The sequence below is a fragment of the Pseudonaja textilis genome, chromosome 3, assembly GCF_049901715.1.
Source record: "Pseudonaja textilis isolate UNSWEBS1 chromosome 3, rPseTex1.2, whole genome shotgun sequence".
Lineage (NCBI taxonomy): Eukaryota > Metazoa > Chordata > Lepidosauria > Squamata > Elapidae > Pseudonaja > Pseudonaja textilis.
This window is the reverse complement of record NC_141992.1, coordinates 194,819,101-194,840,322: the sequence shown is the minus strand read 5'-3', so window position 1 is coordinate 194,840,322 and position 21,222 is coordinate 194,819,101. Positions and strand designations below refer to the sequence as shown.

The following is a 21,222-nucleotide window of genomic DNA, read 5'->3' as shown; positions in this document are numbered from 1 at the left end:
GAGATGGAGGGAACCCTCTCCTGTTGGAATGAAAAAACGAGGCATAAAGTGGAGCTATTTAATTTTTAAAAGCAAAATGGACCCTTGTTCGTCTCTTGTGCCTTTTTGTAAAAACGCCCGCTCGTGAGGCTGAAAGCATTGACTTTTTCTGGCATCTGGGGTGGGATGGGGGTTGGGGTTAGGGTTAGGGGGAGGCCGTCCTCTTTTGCTCAGAGCTGGGTCGATGAGATTGTTTTTGTGGTGGACTTGCTGGGCAGGTTCTTTAGATGTCAACGCGGGTATAAATCTTAAGACATACCGGCTTTTTATTTCTGTTTCGGTGCTGACTTGGTTGGGGTACGCCATACCTTCCCTTCCAAACTCTGTAGTTAAACATGGCGAATGTCAACATTTGCCACCCGTTCTTTGTGGTGCTTCACACATGACAAGAAGCCGACTTGAGGTGCGGATGGATGTTGAAGGATGCGTGTCGTCGCGCGCTCCCATTTCTTTCCCCGCACTGTTGTGTTTTCAGATGCTTTAAATTGGATCCTTTTCCTGTAACTAATTGAGCCCGCTCTCGTGCCTGAAATCCAGCAAATGTAGCAACGAGGTGGACATCCAGGTAGGGGTTAGATGGTGGTGGAGGGTCAAAGTGTGGAAGATAGATACCTCTGTTGTTACCTCATCTTGCATGGTGTGTGGTTGGAAATAGGACCATAGTCCCCATCCGTAAAACACACCTCTAGAAAGCTACTTTGGAAGCTCGGAACAAAGATTGATTGACCACCTAGATCAGAGGTGTCAAGCTCAAGGCCTGGGGGCGCTCTGGAAACAGCAAAGGACCGGCCCACGGTGCCTCTGCCAACAGAAAACAGAGCTCACGAGGGCCACACGTGGTCCCCCCCCCAAGCTCCGTTTTCGCTGGCAGAGGGTTGCAGGAGGCCTTCGCAGCTGAAAATGGAGCTCGGGAGCCTGTGTTTGCTGGCAGAGAGCCTGGGAACCACAGGCGCCCCTCCTGGACACGAGTGACATCACACCCACCCCAGTCCCCCGAAATTAAGCACAACCCTGATGCGGCCCTCAATGAAATTGAGTTTGGCACCACTGTCTTAGTGTTTCTCCAGGAGCTGGAACAAGGGAGGCAAATGTAATTGGAAGTAGACAAGAGTAGTAAGACAACGCAACATAATTAAATCTTGTCTCTCAAGAGGGAAGGAAAACTCCCACCCCGTGAAGATGGAATTAGGACTTCCAGAAAAAAAATAAAAAATAGATGCAACAGAGGAAGTTGCCTTAGCTCAGCTTTTTAATTCATTTGCTCTGGAAGGGCTGGTCCTCCTTCAGCATGTGGTAGGTTTTGTGTTTTGAGCTAAGACACTTGAGAAGGAATCTGCTGGCAAAAGTTTCACCCTTTTTTTTTTATTTTAAGAAACACGTTGGACCTTCTGATCTCTTTACGTTCATGTTTTTTCGGAAGGTTCCTCAGGAAGGAGCGAGATTGGATTTTTTGTCTGTGTGGTTGTAGAAAACAACTGCCTCTAGCGTTCCTGTTTAAGACAATAAATCCAGCGGGCGTTACAAGCCATAAAAGTCTTCATAGCTAAAGAAACAAATGTAAATAGGTTGTCTGTAGCCGAGTGAGGTTGTAGGTTGGGTGACTTTTCTTTTTAATTTGAGTGCGTTTTTCCGAACGTCATCCCTCCTCTTGTTTAAATGACAGATTTCCAAGGTTCCTTGCGGCCAAGACTGATGCCTCCGTATCTCTTCCTTTGCCTTGGTGTTCGTTGAAAACTCTTGTTTAAGAAGCATCATAGCCATCATTGCTTAGGGGGAAAAAAAAAAGGACTCCAGTGGGACATAATTGCACTGATGGTTTTTTTTTTCTTACTGTAAACAACTTTCTGTTTGCATCTGCTGTAGCTGTTGGCATATACTGTATGGTGTTTGAGCTGACCAGGAAATAAATGTCTGTCTTCATTGTTACGTCCGTGTATCAAATGGCATGTTTTACAGTGTTAAGAGAAGGTCTGAATGTACGTTACGGCCTTTGCAGGTTTTTCCCATTTGAGTGTCACTGGCTTTGTTTTTTGCTTTAGACGCTTGGTGAATTTTTTGTTGGCCTGTATCTGTCCCTTCTTGTCCCCGCCCCCCCAAATGCACTTTGGCTGTCAAACACACGCCTCCCTCAGCAGTGGGATCCTACCTGTTCCACTACTGGTTCAGTGATCGCGCGCACATGCCCGTGCCTCTAACACGCACGCCCCTAACGTATGCGTGCACCGCTTTCCCCGCATCACCTGAGGCTCTGCAGCGCCAATCAGCCAAGAAGATAAAGAAGAGAAAAGTGGCGGGGCAAGTGGGAGGGCCGATCCGGCGCTTTTCTCTTCTTTCTCCTCTCAGCTGATCGTCGGAGCTTTTTTTTTCCTCCTCTCAGCTGATCGTTGGCAGGTTTGGGTTTTTTTTTTTTTTTTACTACCGGTTTGGCTTAACCGGGCTGAACCGGTAGCATACCACCATTGGTCTCTCCCCACCTTGGCTCCCCGAACAGAATTGGATACACACAACTCCCTGGTGCAAAGTTAAACTGCCTTCTTGATTGTCACCCAAGTGTCTCAAAGGTTACACAAGATGCAGCTGGCAGGGAAGCACGATCCATCTCAGATGGTTTCACACGAACTGCAGGCTCAAAACCAAACAATCACGGGGTCCATTGCCATCGGTAGCTAGGGAGCAAAATAGAAACCCTGGTTCTTTTTCGGCTTTATTCTTGCTTAACTGCCCCTTGGTATCATCATGATGATCGAGTGGGCAGCCCTATGGATAGCTGCCACTTGGGAGCGTCTCCGATGCTCTTTCATCCGGTGACCTTCAAGGAATAAACCATGTCTTAACAATGACGCAAGCCAATTTGAATCCGTTCTGTCCTGGCACCAGGGTGAGGTTGTCCCATCTGTGTTTTTTAGGTACCCGTTGGTGAAATCCTGCCCGCTGTTTCTTGAGGTGCCAGATATGCTGTCCTGCTGAGGGTTTTCTGATCTGCTTCTTTTGAGAGTTGCGAGATGTCATTGCATCCCGTTGAAATTTCTGCATTCCTTCTCTTGCGTTTCTTCCTGAAAGTTCACCGTAGGAAAGAGGATGAGATCAGGTTGCAGTACTGTAGACCAGGGGGTCTCCAACCTTGGCAACTTTAAGCTTGCCGGACTTCAACTCCCAGAATTCTGGGAGTTGGAAGTCCGCCAGGCTTAAAGTTGCTAAGGTTGGAGGCCCCTGCTGTAGACTATTCCTTATGCAGCAAGCAGATTCAAGACTACCTCCTCCTCTTCTCTCAAAGAGATCATACTTTTCTTTCTTTCTAAAATGCAAGCACATTACTTGAAAATAGCCAAATTTCACCAAAAGTCCTGAACTGCCTGACCAGTTTACTTCTGAGGTGCCATATTCTTTGCAAAATATAAGGCGATGTTTCTAAAAAGTGAGTTTGCTTCCATTTCTCCCCCTTCCCCCATTACTGGACAATATTGAGCCTTGGCAACTGGTATTATGTACAGTGAAAAGTTAAGTTTTGTTCCTTGGGGTGCTGTGCCCCAAGATCCAGGAAGTTATGTCAGACTACATGAAAAGAATGTTGGCATTACTGGGTTTTCCTTCTAAGGAAATCTATTGTTAATGTTGAATGCAGCTCGTCTTATTTTATTTTCTATTTTTCCATGAACTCACCAAATAGATCCCTCAGGCATGCAGAATCAGTTAATTGAATAGAGAAGGTGCTTCAGACATTTTGAGTTTATTCCAAGCCTAAATTCTGTGTTCAAGGTCTAAAGATACTATTTAAGTAATTTTTCTTAAAAGGTTATCTTTGACAATGCTGTTTTTACTTCATCAAGTAACTATACAAACCTTCACAGGTGCAGAAAAAGTTTCTCAAATATCTATCCTACTAGCGTGTTCTGTTTTGTTACACCTCAGATTTAAAAATGTAAGGTGCTTTTTACCTCAAACTGTAGAAAACGGATGTTTGAAAAGGGGATAGTATGGCTGTTGCCATCCAAACAGCCACTGTTGGAACCGTTATCCATAAATTGTTTGTAGTTAATACAAATGAACTTGAGTTCTGGAATTAGGGTGTTATTAACAGAGTGGTCTAAAATGTTGGTGAATCTTCTATGCTGAAGTAGTCCTGCCTTTTCCTGGTTTGCAGATGACTTGTTCCTCATGTCCACCATCTCTTGCCAAGCAGATAGAAGAGAAAGGAATGCTTTAACAGCGGTTGTTCTCTAGAAAGCCACCTGAGGCCTTCTCCAATCCTGGGACTCATTTTTTGGTCTTTCCACTGTAGCTTCTGTGACGCTATAGCTCAACCTGAAATCCTCTTGAATTTCAAGGGTGGGTTGTCGTGACACACGAGGGCCGTTGCATTTCAAAGAATAAAGATCCGTCATGCAAATTTTCATTTTGTAATAGTATAAGATGTTCTCTTCTGTTAAGTCGGATAATAAGTTGATCCACCTTTACTCATACTGTCGCCTTAGTGCCTGGCAGCAATCCCCAAGGAAAAGGAGTGGCTTGGGGATGCCACAGAAGGAACTAGATAGTTGTGCAGGTATGAACATTGCGCTGTCCCTCAGCTACTTCTCTTCTCTTCTCTTCTCTTCTCTTCTCTTCTCTTCTCTTCTCTTCTCTTCTCTTCTCTTCTCTTCTCTTCTCTTCTCTTCTCTTCTCTTCTCTTCTCTTCAATCCTTCGCAAGACATGGCTTTTATCCGTATACTGAAACTGGCTTAATGACTCCTGCTGGCTGTGTGCTGTCACTAGCCAACCAAGGAACTTACTGTTAACGGAATATTGCCAACATTGTGTACCTTTGAATGTCCTGTTCCATCGATCCCTTTCTGTCCCCTGAGAATGTAACTCCAGAGGGTGCTTTTACAGTCTCCTCCCCAGACTGGCTTCTGATTTTTACAAACTATGGTTCTAAGGAAGCTGGCTTTTTGGGGGTTGAGGAAAGAAGACCTGGGATTCTGGAATGATCCTGGCCGACGTTGGTCCTTTTGTTTCCCTATTTTGATGGTGTTTCAAGGCTGGCGTCGCCTGATGAATGACGGGAGAAACAGCCAAACCGTCAGAGAGAAACAAGCCTATCGGAAACAGTCCTTTTAAAATGAGGGAGCTCTCTTTCTGTGCCCCTGCGCAGAATCTACCCAACCCACGCAAGGAAGAGCTTGAGGACAATTTCTTAGACAGAAAGCAGCCTCTCTCCATTTATGAATTCTTGTTGGAAGATAGGACATTAGGTGGGCTCGAGAGGAGAGCGATGCAGCTGTTGGGTGAGTCCCCATCTTTTCAGGAGAGGAATTTTGAGAACACGATATGAGCCTTCTCACAAAACAGCTGCCAGTCTCAGGGTTGACACGTGAGGTCCTTGGTACTCCCTGCGCTTGGTTGTTTTCTTACAGACCTCTCATTACCCAAACTAGGTAACATCATCAGTGCTAGTAAGGAGTGGGGTTTGCTCTCAGTGTCTATCCTAGTGGCTTGCCCTCTCATGATTAGTAAGAATGGCCTTGGAGGTTCTTTGGTTGGGCTGTTTACTATGGGCTTCTTTGGCAGTTCCTTGTTTTGGAGTATTGTTTACTTCTCGATCGCTGGTCTGGTGTAAGTCTTGGAGTTAATCTATGGTCATCTGGGTGCTGATTATTGGTGGGCAGATGTTTCTGTTCCCTTTTTGGTTTGTTAATTGTCTTTTTTTGGGGTGTGCATAATATGTAGATTTTGTTTATGCCCCTGTGTCTGTTGATGGCTAATTTGTCAGAGCGCCAGGCTTTTAGAAATTCCCTAGCAGTTGTTTTGGACTTGGCTTGGTCTAGGAACCTCACTACTAGCACTGATAATGCTACTTAGTTCGAGTAACGAAACGTCTGCAAGAAAACCACCAACCTCAGAGAGCACCAAGGACCTCACACTTCAACCCTGAGCTACAAATATTCTCCTTTATTGAGTTTGCCACCCATTTATGAGAAGGCGAACTGGGACTCCTCCTCCTCCCTTCTGCTTCCTAAGATACTCTCTGTCCCTTCAACTTGCTTTTATGGTTCCTTCTGAATAGACCTCCAAAGTTCTGAAAACCTGTCCCCCTGTAGCATTTTTATTTTTTTAAAAAAGTCCTTGTGATGTCTACCTAGGACCTAGAGGATCCTATGGGGCGGGGGAAGGGTGAGGTCTTTTCAATTACCCGAGGCTATAAAGACCTTTGCGCAGAATAAAACTGATCGAGACAGAGCTTGATGGGAGAAGTGCTTTCTTAGATTCAACCGCCACCCTTTCATGAAGGGAAGGCTGTGAATATGGGCAGATGTTCTCACAGCAGAAGAATGGGTCAGTGCTCAAAAGACTACTACATCCAGGACTTAATAGCTCCTTGAAGAGAATAGATGCTGCTCTCCTTTCTTGTTGGCTCTACCTTTGTAACAAAACAAGCAAGACCTACCTCTAATCACAGTAAGCTGGCCGTGATGTGCACACCTTTTAAACTGAAAGGGTGAAAGACAATGGATCACAAATTCCTTAACTGTCATTTCCCGTTGGTAGAAATGTCTGATGAGAAATTCTGTATGTCTCCAGACGTGTTCACTCCACCGTTTCACCATCCTTCATTTTGTGTCTTGTAAAACAAAACCTCTGTGTTTTCTGCCACCCCCCCACCCCACCCCCAGGGCGAATTCACCCATTAAAGGAATTGTAGATAGATATTTTGTGTATTCAAGATGTAAATGTTGGATGTGTCTCTGGATATCTGGATAGGAGCGAAAATGCGGTGCACCTTTCTTGCTGAATGTGTCTTCTAGGTGGATAGACATGGATTTTATTGCTTGTGAGATAGTCATGGACCTTCCTAAACCTTACAGATAAAAATGTTGATTTCTTCTAATACCTACTAATCCATGGTAGTAAAACGTAAGAGAAGGATTCGGCGGAACAACCGAGGAAGGGAAGAATCTGTGATGAAATTTGATTTTTTTTTAAAAGCTTTTGGTAGCGTAACGTTTCACGGATATCTCCTGGGAGTATTTTAAGCTGATCATAATAAACTGTTTCAGGGTCTTTTTAAAATAAAAAATAAAATAAAAATTGAGCGCGATCCAGACTTAACCCCGCGCTGAAACCGTGGGACATGTTGACAGCTTGGTCCTCTTGATTTCATTGGGATCCAGGTTTCACTTTGTTTGAATCGCGTTTTGTTGAGAGGAAAAATGAAATACCTCCGAGAACTTAAATATACCCCCCCCCCACAGGAATTGAATAACCCCCCACCCCACCCCACCCCAAAAGAGAGAGAAAGATGGTGGCTGGCCTTATTTCACATGGTACTTAAGCATATTTAGAGCACAATCCTACATTGTCTCAACAGTAAGTCTCACTTTGGGGTGGGAATGGAGACATTGGATTGCAGCCTTAACCAGTTTATACCTTTTCAGAGTTCACCGACTCTGCAGAACTGTAAAATTAAGCACTTGAGAAACTGTTTCACCCACCCTTCTCCCTTCCTTTAACAATGTTGTAGATTATACCTTTCATTCTGTACATTTTTTTAAATAAAAAGCTCCGTGCGGGAGAATCTGTATCAACGATGTATATATAATGTTAAGCAATGTTAATTATGTGCTTGCTAGATGCTATGTGGGGTAATGTGTCTTTTATCTTATGCCTTAACGAATATATTAAATTAGTCCAGAATCAGAATATGCAAAAACCTGTATTTAAAAAAAAAATACTATTTTTTCCTGCAAAGGCACAAGATTTTTTTTCCCCCCTCACCCCCCTCCTTTTTTAATTAAACATTTCTATGCTTAAAACCAATCTTGTTTCCGAGGATGCGGCTTCAGCACCTCGTTCCTAAATTTTTTAGGATGATTATCTTGGGTTTGACTCCAGGGTATGGCTGCACAGTTGTTCCAAATGCAAAATTGTGATGCGGGGGGGATGAGAGAGAGAAAAAATGAAGTAATTTGATCAAATTGTTGTTTAAAGGGCTAGCTTAGGGATTTGTATACAGTGATTCAATTTCCCCGACTGCAAGACGATGCGAAAGAGACGTCTGCTTCTTTTTGAACACACACACACACACACACACACACATGCATTTGTTGAAACCTGTGTAATGGCGCTTTTTCACATCTCACAGCTGACTTTTTGGGATTAATTGACAGCAAAAATCAGGTGGTGAGAGGACCCAGTTCCCTTTCCGATTTGAATCTACCTCAGACTAAGCAGTTGGGTGCTAATTTAATTCAAATTATCATGGCGATTGTCTGAAGCGACCAAACCATATGCGATGACTTGTCGTTGGAAGACAAAAGGACAATTTGGACCTTTCTTAGAAAAACAACCTACGGATTATTATTTTTTTTTGTCTTTTGTGCCTTTTTACGTTGTGAGTCCCAATGCAGAGCAAAATCAAGCCAAGACTCCTCTCTGGGAAAGGAAATCCTTTGTCAGAGTTAAACCCGCAAACTGTTGGATTTCTGAACAAAGAAAGCAAATTATTATTATTATTATTTTCCTGCGTATTAGAACTATAAAAACGTGTCATGTCGTAGAATGTTGGTAATGGTGTTTTTCGAAATTTCAAAGCGAAACAGATTTTCGCTTTCCCAGATATTCTTGGTGAGGCCCAGGTTTGTTTTTCTTTTCTTTTTACCTAGTTTGCCCAGGACAAGGGACCTGCCCATGTCCTATTGATTATTCTGGATGACCAGAATAATCTAGGCCAGGGGTCTCTGATCTTGGCAACTTTAAGCCTGGAGGACTTCAACTCCCAGAATTCCCTAGCCAGCAAAGCTTTGGAGAACTTCAACTTGAAGTCCTGGAGGATTTCAACTTCCCTGCTGCCTGGGGAATTCTGGGAGTTGAAGTCCTCCAGGCTTAAAGTTGCCGAAGTTGGAAACCCCTAACCTAGGTTATCCTTCTTGAGTCTCCTGTGATCATTTCCCTTTTTTGTGCGTGGTGAAATCCACAGGAGGTTCCTCAAACGAGGTTGCTCGTTTTCATCCAACCTGGTAAACTATGGTTAAAAGTCCCTTTCGTATGTCTGCTTTTTTAAGAGTCTCTTTGACCCCAGCCCTGGCTTGGATGCTGTAGACAACTTTAGAAAAAAACGTGTTTTCTTGCTTGGTCCCTTACCTGAAGGGACGGCTGAACCACCTTAGCTCATTGAGACTAATTTGGGTAAGCCGTGTGTGTGTGTATGTTACATATGTGACTATTCATATATATGCTCTACACAGGCCTGTATATAATGAGTAGAGTATGAGTTTATGTCAGGAAAGGGAATAGAACATCCGAGTAACATTCTGAACGATTGAATGCCCTTTTATATAATAAAAAAAGTTCTCTTTATTGTTACTTTGGGTGGGGGAGATTGGGTTGTAATAGGTTATTATTATTTTTAAAATGGAAATTTGACTTTATAAAACAGAAACCAATACGGCACGGAAATCTTCTCCTTTAAAAGAGAGTTAATTTTCATAGTGGTGAAAAACAAACAAACAGTTACATCCTAAGGAGTTAATTTGGTTTGCTGCAGAAAAGACTCCAACAACGAGAAAAAATAAATAAATAATGTGCTATAGAACTGCCCCAACGGGTCTCTTAGAAAAGCTATATTTTATAAAAGACTTAACCATCCAATTTCATATGCTGCAGATACACGATCAGTCTCATTGCACTTTTTCAGTAAAGTCCTGTAAATTGGCTTACGGTCTAGAATTTTAAAATGTTTTTTAATATACCATAGTCCTTTGGGCAGAAGGTAAGAAGACTTACAGGTACCTCAAGGTTGAAACACGAGCCTGAAAATGCTGCATTTTGTTCCTTTTTATTTCATAGAGCTTTTGGGCAGGGTAGGGTGGGGTGTCCTTTTGTTAGTTGTTATTGTTATTGGCTACCTAGTTTATCGACTTTTTTTATTGTTGGCTCGGCTGAAGACTTTAGAATTGGTCTCTCTAGATACTCTCTGATCCTTTCTTGGTGTTAGTCCAACGTTGATATCAAGTCTGCCTTGCATTCTAGACTGTTTTTGTTTTTAACACAAATAAAATTGAAGAAAAAGGATCCCAAGACGGTAAAACAGGCAATATATGGTCTCTTCTGATATATACTTGCATGACTGTGGTTTTGCCACGATCGAAATCTGGGCAAAAAGCAGAAGTTTTGATTTTGAAGAATGATTTATTGACCAAGAATTGATCGAAGTTTCAAACCAGCTGGGAATCAGCCTAGCTGAAAGCTGAGCCACACTCAAAACCAAAAGCTGCGCCATATTTGGAATTCGTATGCAAGCCAATTTGAGCAACCCTTGGTTTGGTTGCTTAAAAATACACTGTGGATCCAATTGTCTTAATGTGGACTTTTGCATTCCCCACGTGGAGAAAATAATTTTGGGAAGGCAAGTGGGAGAAAAAGGAGAAGAAAGCTTAAAAAAAAAAAAGACTGTGAAATGCCACATATATTGTCCTGTTTTTAAGCTTGGGTGAGTCCTTTTTCCATGTTTGTTTTTACAGCTTGATAGTAAAAATACTTTGCACTACTTCTGCAATAAGAACTAACCTTCTACTTTGGTTTTTTCCCCTTGTGTATGTGTGTGTGTATATATATATATATATATACTATAAAGTGCTACTAAAGATTTAGCATAGTGTTCTTTTTTTTTACCTCCATACCATAAGACATTTAACAAGCTCAAAATGCTGTAAATCTTGATGAAACATGTGAATGATATTTTATAAAGTTATTTTGTATGGTGTCAATTTTGTTTCTGCCTCATAGTATGTCAATAAATTACTCATACTTACACATTCAAAAGTATTTTTTGTGCCTCTAACACTAATAATTCAAAGAGGTCAGGATTTGGAGAGTCTTCCCCTACTTACAATCCACAATCTAATGAAAGCCATGTTAATGTTAGTTTGGTTCAGTGGCCTATCATTGGAAAGCAGATTTCTTGCATGTCTCACAATGGTATTCAGTAATTTTACCCTACAGGTATTCCTCAACTTATGACCGTTCATTTAGTGACCATTCAAACTTACAATGGCACTGAAAATAGTGACTTACAACTGTTCCTCAAACTCACAACCACAGCAGCATCAATATTTGGGTGCTTGGCAACAGGCCTGCATTTACAACAGTTGCTCATTCTGGAGTCATGCGATCACAATTTGTGATCCTCACAGTTGGCTTCTGACAAATGAGGCAAGCCGGATTCGCTTAATCACCATGATTCATTGAACAACTTAAGTGATCATAACTTTGGGCACAATTCACGTAACAGCCATGATAAATTCTGGTCCCAATTGTAGTCATAATTTGGGGACTACCGGTGTGGTCCCATTAATGTTGCCATAAAAATCTCTCTTTGGCAATAAATGTTTTGTTTACAATGTAAAAGGTAATGAGTTTGCGATCTGAAGAACTTAATTCAGAATAACTGTGTTCACACCACTCATGGTTTGCTTAATTCACATTTTAGTGAATAAATCTGTTTAGGTTGTATTGTATCAGCCCAACCATGAAAACCATGTTATCATTTACCAGGTGGAAACACAACCTAAGTGTGTCCCTTTTTCTAATGGCTGCCTACTTCAGAACTTTAGTTCCTGAACTGGCTGGAAGCGTGCTGTGAGCCACGTAAGTTTAGGTGGAATAGGCTACATAAGTAGGTGTGAACACATCTATCCTCCATAAATCTACCCAGCCCCTTTTCAAAAAGAAGGTGGCACTGGTAACAGGTCTTTTAATTCGAATTTATATTTTTCTATCATTATTTCCCTTTTTAAAGAAAGGGGTTAATTTTACCTTTTCACTGCTCAGTGCCTACCGCAGAAATGGCACCAATTTGGTTGGAATGCTCAGTCTTTATCCAGATACATACACAAATTGACCAAAGCCTCACTTGATGTTTGATAGGTGAAAGAAATGTTAAAAATGTTTTTGATACCAAAAACACTATTTGTCATCTGTTATTCAATGTTGTGCTATATAAATGTCATTTCAAACCATACAAGGATTCACACTTGATTTTTTTTCAAATTTCCCAATATCCATACAAAACTGCAAGTTTTTATTTACATGAGTGTAACATGAGTGTACATAGGAACTGATGATATTGAAAATACTTTGTTTTCAACATGGACAATTTGAACGCCAACATATCCTAGTGTAGCTTATATACAACTATTCATATAAACAATTCGCTTTTAAGAAATCTGAACCCTCTTTACCAACTTACATTGAAAGGAAAGAAAACTTTAATATTGGCATGTAAAAGGAATTTGCCCGCTTTTAGATTTGCCCAATGTGAGCAATGAAGATGATTCTGTATTGAAAATACAGTATTTGCTTAATATGGACACTTGGTATATTAAAAGCAATCGTCCATATTTTGTTTATAAGCTGAAGATGAAAAACAAAGATCTGCAAATATGTTCAGTCCCACTTGGAAGTCTTTGCCATAAGTCTTTGCAAGATAATTGTACATAATTTGGCAATTCTAATTCTGAAAGTTGACACTGGTTCAAGGATGTAAGAATGCAGTTGATCATAAGCCACTCAAGAGTGTTCACATTCCATAAAACAAGCTATATTGTCAAGATGCTTCTTCAGCCTCACTTTCCTCCGTTTCCTCCTCCTCTTCCTCCTTTATCTCTTTTCCTTCATTTTCTTTTTGAAGCATCTTTAGGTATTTGCTTGCCAAGATTTTCTTTGGCACAATATCTAGAAAAGAAAATATTATTTTCATTCATTTCCTAAATGTTTCCAATCACTACAAAAGTAATTCACGCTCTGTCTCATCTACTGCAAGGGTTTCCCACTGAACTGTGGAAATAATTCTAGAGTTTGCAGAGTGAGATGGGTGGCATACACATTTGATAAATAAAAACAAATTACAAAGTGTTTTTTGAGAATTTTGTGATAGCGACACAATTTGGGCATCCCACTTTTTAGCATAATAGATTTTAGGTTTGCAAGATATATTTCGTTATTTTTATTAGAGCCAGATTAAAAAAGAATTGTGTACAATTATGACATAAGACAGAAGAAATTGCCAATAGATCCTAACATACCATGAATTCATTTGCAGGATCTACAAGACACTTTTAACTATTTCCAATTCTCAATAGTTTTAACAGTAAAGAAACAAAACATTTTATCCCCTAAAATAGTTTTTTTTTAAAGGGTTGGGATTCTTCCTGCTCAACTCCCATTATTAATATATATATATTAATAATGGGAGTGAAGATGATGAGACTCATGAACGTAGAACTACTTCGCGAAAAACAACAAAGAATCCGAATATATCATATATATATCCCAATATATATCCATATATAAAAACCCCAAAGCCTTAACAGTTTTCAAAGACTGAAATGGAAAAATTCCACATTCCCCTTTCTCTATTTTAGGGATTATTTCACATCAGTTAGGATATTAGCAAAGCAAAGACTGACCTGCCAGGAACTGGAAAGTGTCAGAGTTTTGTACTGCTTGTGAAAGGTGAGTATATGTCAGGGTTTTGTGCTCGTTGCCCTTGCCATGCTTGTAAGCGTAAGTAGCTAAATACTGAACAAACAGCTCCTAAAAGGAAAAAAATCAGGCTTACAGCTCAAACACATCAGAGATCACCACTATTGTTGGTTAATTACTGTTAGCTGGGGGATTCTGGGAGTTAAGTTAGGTCTACGACAACTCACCACAGGGCAACTTGCCACGACGCTTGTAACAAGAGTTACACTGATATCGAGGAAATGGTGGAACAGAATCATGAAACAGAAGATGCAAAAGAAGGGACAACATGAAATGTGAATGACCAAAATTTAAATAATCTTGAGATTATTTTAAATAATTGAATTGTTGAATTGTCCCACAGTGAGTCATCCTGTGGGGAGTTGGCCCCGGCAAGTGGTCCCATTCAGGTTGCGGTCCACACAGGGCGGAAAAAATAGAGTAACAGTTGGAAGGGACCGTGGAGGTCATCTAGTCCAATTCCCTGCTCAAACAGAACAGAATAACAGAATTGGAAGAGACCTTGGAGGTCTTCTAGTCCTACCCTCTGCTTAGGTAGGAAACCCTATTAAGAACTTAGAACTTTACTGTCCCTTTGAATGTACACTAATCGGCATACATTAGAAAGTTCGTTGCATTTAGTCTCTTCTTAAAAGCCTCCAGTGATGAAGCACCCATAACTTCAGGTGGCAAGGCGTTCCAGTGGTTAATTGTCAGGGAATTTCTCCTTAATTCTAGGTTGGATCCTCCCTTGATTAGTTTCCATCCATTGCTTCTTGTCTTAAGGCACCAAGGGGGTCTTCAAACTTGGCAGCTTTAAGACTGGTGGACTTCAACTCCCAGAATTCCTCCTCCAGTCATGTTAGCTCAGGGATTCTGGGAGTTGAAGTCCAGAAGTCTTAAACTTGCCACATTTTGAAGACCCTTGTCTTAAGGGGTCGCCTCAAAGTTTGAGCAATACTGCCCTCCAGATGTGCAGCGGGCCGGACCCCCCCACACACACATCTGGACCCTCCTCGCTTCCCCAAGGCTCCCTACCGTGGCCTTGGCGGTGAGGAAAATCGCATCCGGGTTGATGCTGGAGACTTCGGGCGAACTCTTCATTATCACCCGGATCCGCGACAAAGGCAGCGACACCAACCGATTCTCGCCTCCGCCAGAAGCTCCGCTCCACCGCGACGCCATCTTCGTTTACCTCAGCTCGGGGAAATACTTCTCCCCCGCCCCCCCGCCCCTTTTTGAGTTCTTTTGACGGCCCGAAGCGCTCGCGTGGCCTTTCGGGGTTTGTAGTTTCCGCCTGCCGCTGAGCCGCAGCCGCAGGGATGGAAAGAACTACGAGTCCCGGAAGCGCATTGGGAGAATTTAGCCGGGACTAGAACGTTGGTTGGGTTTCACGGGGGCCAATCAGAGCGCTCTGAAAGGAAGACTACGCGTCCCAGAAGGCAATTCGCTCCAAGAACAGCGGAGGCGGAGGGGCAGCTATGCCTTGTCTCGTTTAATAATCTACTTTCGTGACTTATGCCCGCCAAGCTAAAGAAAAGCCTTGACTAATTTTAAAACGAATGCCTGTGGAAATTCTTCGTCACCCATGTCTTGGTTGTCCCAAAGGTACTTTTTTTCCCCACTAGACTTTTTTTTTTCTTTGAAGACGTTTCGCTTCTCATCCAAGAAGCTTCTTCAGCTCTGGAGAATCTAATCTTTACACAGCTGAAAAAAAGCTTCTTGGATGAGAAGCGAAACGTCTTCAAAGCAAAACCAGAAAGTCCAGTTGCCTCTTGGAGGGGAAAAAAAAGCACCTTTGGGTTAAAACGAATGCAGTTGTCAGGCGGTTTGAGGAAAAAAAATTGCCAGCCGTCTTCCCGCCTCAGCCTTACGGAAGCTCCGTGGGAACAGCTGGCTGTGAGCGATTAGGTGTGTAACTCGCATAACAGACATACAAATAGGCACCTCGGGAGCTTTTGTACCTAAACTAAAGCCATACATCCACTGAGCGGAAAGAGTCAAAGACTCAGGAGAGCGACCGTTGGAATCTTAACGGTTGCCCCCTAACCACCGGCCGTCGCCATAGCGACCATTCAAACGCTTACGTAGGAGCCGGATGCGCATGCGCGTCCCACCCCAGGGAAACTCGAAAGCTGGCGGCTGCGCAGTAAAACGGCCGCCCGCAACCCCCCCCCCCCCACTGAAGCGACCGGCAGAGGCGGAGCCATTACGTCGCCCGGGCAGTGGTGGGTGAGCCTCTGGAGCCCCTCAGCGGGCCGGTCGGTCGGGCGAGGGCCGGGGGAAGCCGAAGAGGGAGCCGGTGCCGGGATGGGGAGCAGCCGAGCCTCCTCTTCCCTTGGCTGGGGGTGGGGTGGAGGGGAGAGGCGGGGAAGCTCCGAAGCTTCCCCCCTTCCCGTCCCCTTTCCGGCACCTTCCAGGCATGTTTGCATTCCAACGCAAAGTTCCTCTGGGGATGATGGGAGTTGTGGTTAGCCCAAGCACACTCCGAGGGAGCCAGATCGGGATTAAAAGCCTGGCCTGTGTACCGGTTTGCCCAGTCTGGATTGAGGCAGCCTTGGCGGGGTTTTTCCAGGTGTTTTTAGGGCCAGGCCACGATCCAGAGATGATGGAGGCTGAAGTCCAAAACAAACATTGATTGATCGATTTTGCAAATTTAACCTCTTCTCTTTGGACGCTTTGGAATCGACCCCTTGCTTATTATTGCGGTGTCTTAATGTGTCTCCGTGCCTGATTTGTGCTTTTTTTGGTTTTTTTTTTTGCCTTATGCCTGGCATCTCTTTTAAATGCAGGGACTCCTCGACTTCACAGTTTGTTTAGCGACTGCGCTAAGTTACCATGGCTCTGAGAAACGTGACTTATGACCGGTTTTTTTTTTCCCCATAGTTACGACGGTAGCAGTATCTCTAGGACAAAGGGGGGTCAAAGTCGATTTCATTGAGGGCCGCATCAGGGTTGTGTTTGACCTGGGTGGGGTGGGCATGACCAGGGTGGTCATGGCCAGCTTGGTGTCACTTGTGTTGGGGGCACCTGTGGCGGCCCAAGAGCTCTGCCAGCAAAAACGGACTCCCGGGCTCCGTTTTCGACTGCGACAGCTTCCTGCAACCCTCTGCTAGTGAAAACAGAACTCAGGAGGGCTGCACGTTTGTCCTCACAAGTTCTGTTTTCTCTGGCAGAGGCACTGCAGGCTGGTCCTTTGCTGTTTCCAGGATGGCAGATCTAAGCACACTGCGGGCCAGATCCGGCCCCAGGCCTTGAGTTTGACACCCCTGCCCTAGGGTCACATGATCAAAATTCGGATGCTTGGCAACTGGTTCATGTTTACGATGGTTGCTGTGTCCTGTGGGGGTCATGCAATCTGCTTTTGCCACCTTCTGACCAGCAAAGTCAATGGGGAAGCCAGGCTGACATAACAACCGGGTTAACTAACTTAACAAAGGCAATGATTCACTTAGCAAGTGTGGCAAGAAAAGTCGTAAAAATGGGCCAAACTCACTTAACAAATGTTTCACTTAGCAACATAAATTTGGGGCTCAGTTATGGGTGTAACTCAAGGACTACATGTATCATCCGTGGGTGGACAGATGCCAGTTGGAGGCATTCCTTTGGGGGCCCTAACAGTAGGATTTAAAGTAGGGCAGTGCTTTTGGTTTGAGTGGGAAGGAAAAGCATTCACCTACTCCTTCATGAAGTCCATGTTAAATCTTCCCAGAGGGAGTCTCATGTTTATCATTCAGGCCTTTTCATAAGCCTGCTCTGTATCACTTTTCCTCCTCTACCTGTTTCTTGGAAGGTACCTGTTCCTAATTCTGTGTTGTCATAATGACCAATAATTTATTCAAATTATCATCGAGATTGTCCAAAATGACCAAATAGTATGTGATGACTTGTTTGAAAACAAGGACAATTTGGCAGTTCCCTCTTGGAAAACAACCTATGGATTATTTTTTGTCTTTGTGCCTTTTATGTTGCAAGTCCCAGTGCAGAACAAAATCAAATCGGAAGTAAATTATTCATCAGAGTAAAAACGCAAGCTGTTAGATTTCTGAAAAAAATAAAATAAAGTGTACTTTTCCTCCTGTACCTGTTTCTGTAAGGTTCCTATTTCTAATTCTCTGTTGTCATTAATGACCAAAAAGGTAAAATTTAATATTTAATATAGCTCACTCTTGTACGTCTGGAACAAACAAGTAACAAACCACTTCTCTGTTATGAGGAAAACTACTTGGTTATGAAATAATAGACAATACTTGTAGCTCAGGTTTTAGATTTTGGCAGTGGTTTGCTCTCCAAGCTTGTTTCAATTTAGGTTCTGAACTTTTGGCTACCAGACTAGAGTGATGTTAGCTTTAACTAGTCTAGTTATGAAACATTTAGAAACTAAATTGAAGCAAGCTTGGAGAGCAAATCACTGCCAGAACTACATGGTTATAACTACATGAATCCACCACAAGTTCAGCTGAACTCAAGGATATTTTTATATTTTAAACCGAGTTTAAAAGAACATGGACACCATTAAAATTGATAAATGCTTGATTACATGTGAATTTACAGTTGGGCAGTAAAATTTGTGGCAATCCAGTATATATGTAAATTTACTCCATCTATACTCATTGAATTTAATAAGGAGTATTAGCCTGCAAACTGCTTTTATTAGCTTGCTGGGAAGGGTATGGGAGGAACAGAGAATGACAATTTTCTGTTGCGCACAAAAGGGAAGATATAAATTTAGATACATTGCCTGGCACATTAGGAAGAGATAACTTCATTTTTCTTCCCCTAATTTCATCATTCCCGCACATGAATACCCACATACTTTTTCTGCATAGCTCCTGGTTGTTACAGATTGCATGTAGAAAAGTACATGGAAAAACCCCAGAGGTTTACTAGATGTTTCATTTTAGTGATGTTTTTGATTTTGATTTTTAGTAAAAAAATGATTTGTAGGTAAGGCTGTATTCATGAAGTAACATGCATTGATTCATCTTACCTGCTAACTAAAATATGATTAGCTGATTTGTGGGTCTGCGTTATGTGAATCCAGTCAGTGAACTTGTTTGGTATTTGTTTCCAAACAAGGCAATTCATTTAATTCACTAATCATGATTTAATGCTGTGTGGATCAGCATTTATATATTACCAATCAAGTTGTGCTCTTTCGCTTTCTAGTCACTTTTCTGAATAGTCCATATTCTGCAACTTAAGGAGGAATATTATTTATTAGCTATTGGTGCACATTAATATGGAAGATGGAAGCTTAGATGCACCACCACATGGCATTTTATTAATAGAAATATTTATGATATATTCCAGCCTCATAAAATCCTGTCTCACATGAGAGAGCAACTTTCAAAGCTTGGATTTCTCCACATTTATTTATTATATTGGTTTGCCATCCATCTCACCATGCGATGAGATATTAAGTTAATATCTGAATGAGAAAGAATTCCTAGTATTTCCAGTAAACCAAAGCTCACTTTGCTTGCTTCAAGCTTTGGTCTACAGTTTTCTTTAATTTGCCTACATATATCATAATGGAATGATGCCCATCCAATGTATTTCACGAGATCAGTTTTAAGAGGTATGAGATTAAAAAGTGACAGTGCAAATCTATGTCCTCTACGGATGATCTAGGAATGTCTTTCGGTCCAGTCGCATTTACACTTTAAGGTGTTCTCTGATGGGGTGAAATTGCTGAAAATAGGAGCATATCCTTGGATTGATGTTAACAAATGGTCGTGCCGTTATAGCAATAGCACTTAGACTTATGTACCTCTTTATAGTGCTTTATAGCCCTCTCTGAGCAGTTTACAGAGTCAGCCTCTTGCCCCCAACAATCTGAGTCCTCATTTTACCAACCTCTGAAGGATGGAAGGCTGAGTCAACCTTGAGTCCTATCAGGGATCAAACTTCTGGCTTTGGGCAGAAATAGCCTGCAATACTGCATTCTAACCACTGTGCCACCGGGCCTGTTATGAGATTAGCCATGTTTGAATTTAGAATACTGAGTTCAGTTCATCCTTATAAGATACTTGATTGTGTTTTTTCGTTTCCCATCCACTATTCTTATATTGTGTCTTTCACATTGGCCTGTTTAGAAAAACCGGGATCCTTTTTTTTTGAAGTAACTAAACTTTTTGCTCAACTCCGAGGAATCTTTTACCAAGTTTGCGGTCTTTTTGCTGAAGAGCAAAAGTATTTCAGTAAATAATACCAATATGACACAATAAAGTAAGAGCTTAGTTAACCATGATGCATCCTATCCTTCTCTGTTCCAATGGGACTAAGACTCGAATGCTGCCTACTGCTTAAGAAAATTGGAGGTTTTTATGATTTTATATAATAGGTCTAATATTTCAGAAAGGCATCACTCGTAAAATGAATACTTCTTAAGTAGAGCAATTTCCCCTTCTATGTTTTATTCAGTTTTATTTCTTCTGTGTTTTATTATGTTTGCATTAGCGTACGTAAGTTGCAAAATGAGCTTTCCGGACTACATGCAGTGTGCGGAAGATCATCAAACTTTACTAGTTGTGGTCCAGCCAGATGGGATTGTTCCCGAGGAGAGCTTTTTTAAGATCTACAAACGAATCTCAACAGTGAGTCAGATCAATGTCCGTGACTCTCAGCGAGTTCTTTATATCCGCTACAGACATCATTACCCACCAGAAAACAACGAATGGGGAGATTTTCAGACGCATCGTAAAGTTGTGGGATTAATAACCATCACGGATTGTTCCTCTGGAAAAGACTGGCCTCAAACTTTTGAAAAATTCCACCTTCAAAAAGAAATTTATGGCTCAACCCTTTATGATTCCCGACTGTTTGTCTTTGGACTTCAGGGAGAAATTGCAGAGCAAACTCGTACGGATGTGGCATTTTATCCTAGTTATGATGAATGTGAAAACGTGGAAAAGAGAATAGAAGACTTCATTGAGTCTCTTTTCATTGTATTGGAGTCGAAACGTCTTGACAGAGCTATCGATAAATCTGGAGATAAGATCCCACTTCTGTGTGTTCCTTTTGAAAAAAAAGATTTTGTTGGCCTGGATACAGACAGTAGGTAAGTAGATTCAGTTTATATACAGATCTTCTAAAAATATTTGCACCCAGGTATGGAGATGAGAAAAGACTATCCCTGAAAGAAACGGTGTAATTTTTAAAGCAAAGAATTTATAATACTCATATGCTACCAGTAATAAATTAAAGTTTTCCAACATTTTTGGTGTGTTCATTATCAGATTACATTTACTTACATTTACATCCTGCAATCAGCCACCCTTGGCAATCTACATGAGATAGCAAAAAGTGAAACACGAATCATAAGACCCCAAACCGAAATCACATTGTAACCTAAAATAAAATTACCTAATTACCTAAGACAAAAAAAATGGATAAATGATGATGTACTGATGGAATATTTGTAGTTCAAAGTTGAACCGTGGGGTCCTTGGTGCTCTTTGAGCTTGGTTTGTTTTGTTGCAGACGTTTCATGACTCAACTAGGTAACATCGGTGCTGCTGATTTCTAATGGAAAAAAGAATATATGTAGCAAATGTTGAACTGTGGAGTCCTTGATGCCCTCTGAGCTTGGTAATTTATTTATTTGTTTGTTTATTAAATTGATATGCCATCCATCTGACTATCATGTGACTCTTAGCAGGCTCTTTTTGCTTGCCTGTTTC

General features: G+C 41.8%; 2 protein-coding genes across 8 annotated transcripts in view; one reads left to right on the top strand and one right to left on the bottom strand.

Annotated features, from left to right (window-relative positions):
• Positions 1-7,788: 7,788 nt before the first annotated feature.
• On the bottom strand, positions 7,789-15,610 carry CHRAC1 (chromatin accessibility complex subunit 1). Its single transcript, XM_026716049.2, has 3 exons — positions 14,576-15,610; positions 13,483-13,609; positions 7,789-12,748 (listed from the first exon to the last, which is right to left on the bottom strand). The coding sequence occupies exons 1-3, from the start codon at positions 14,720-14,722 to the stop codon at positions 12,621-12,623; spliced, it is 402 nt and encodes a 133-aa protein (XP_026571834.1). The 5' UTR covers positions 14,723-15,610; the 3' UTR covers positions 7,789-12,620.
• A 62-nt stretch (positions 15,611-15,672) lies between these two features.
• TRAPPC9 (trafficking protein particle complex subunit 9) overlaps positions 15,673-21,222 on the top strand; it is a 299,696-nt gene continuing 294,146 nt past the window's right edge. For 3 of the 7 annotated variants that reach the window (XM_087931796.1, XM_026716048.2, XM_087931793.1), the window contains exons 1-2: positions 15,673-15,765; positions 20,000-20,600. In XM_087931796.1, the coding sequence (XP_087787922.1) occupies positions 20,017-20,600 (584 nt within the window). In that variant the 5' untranslated portion in view covers positions 15,673-15,765; positions 20,000-20,016. The other 4 variants (XM_087931794.1, XM_087931791.1, XM_087931792.1 and 1 more) reach the window with 3 other exon arrangements.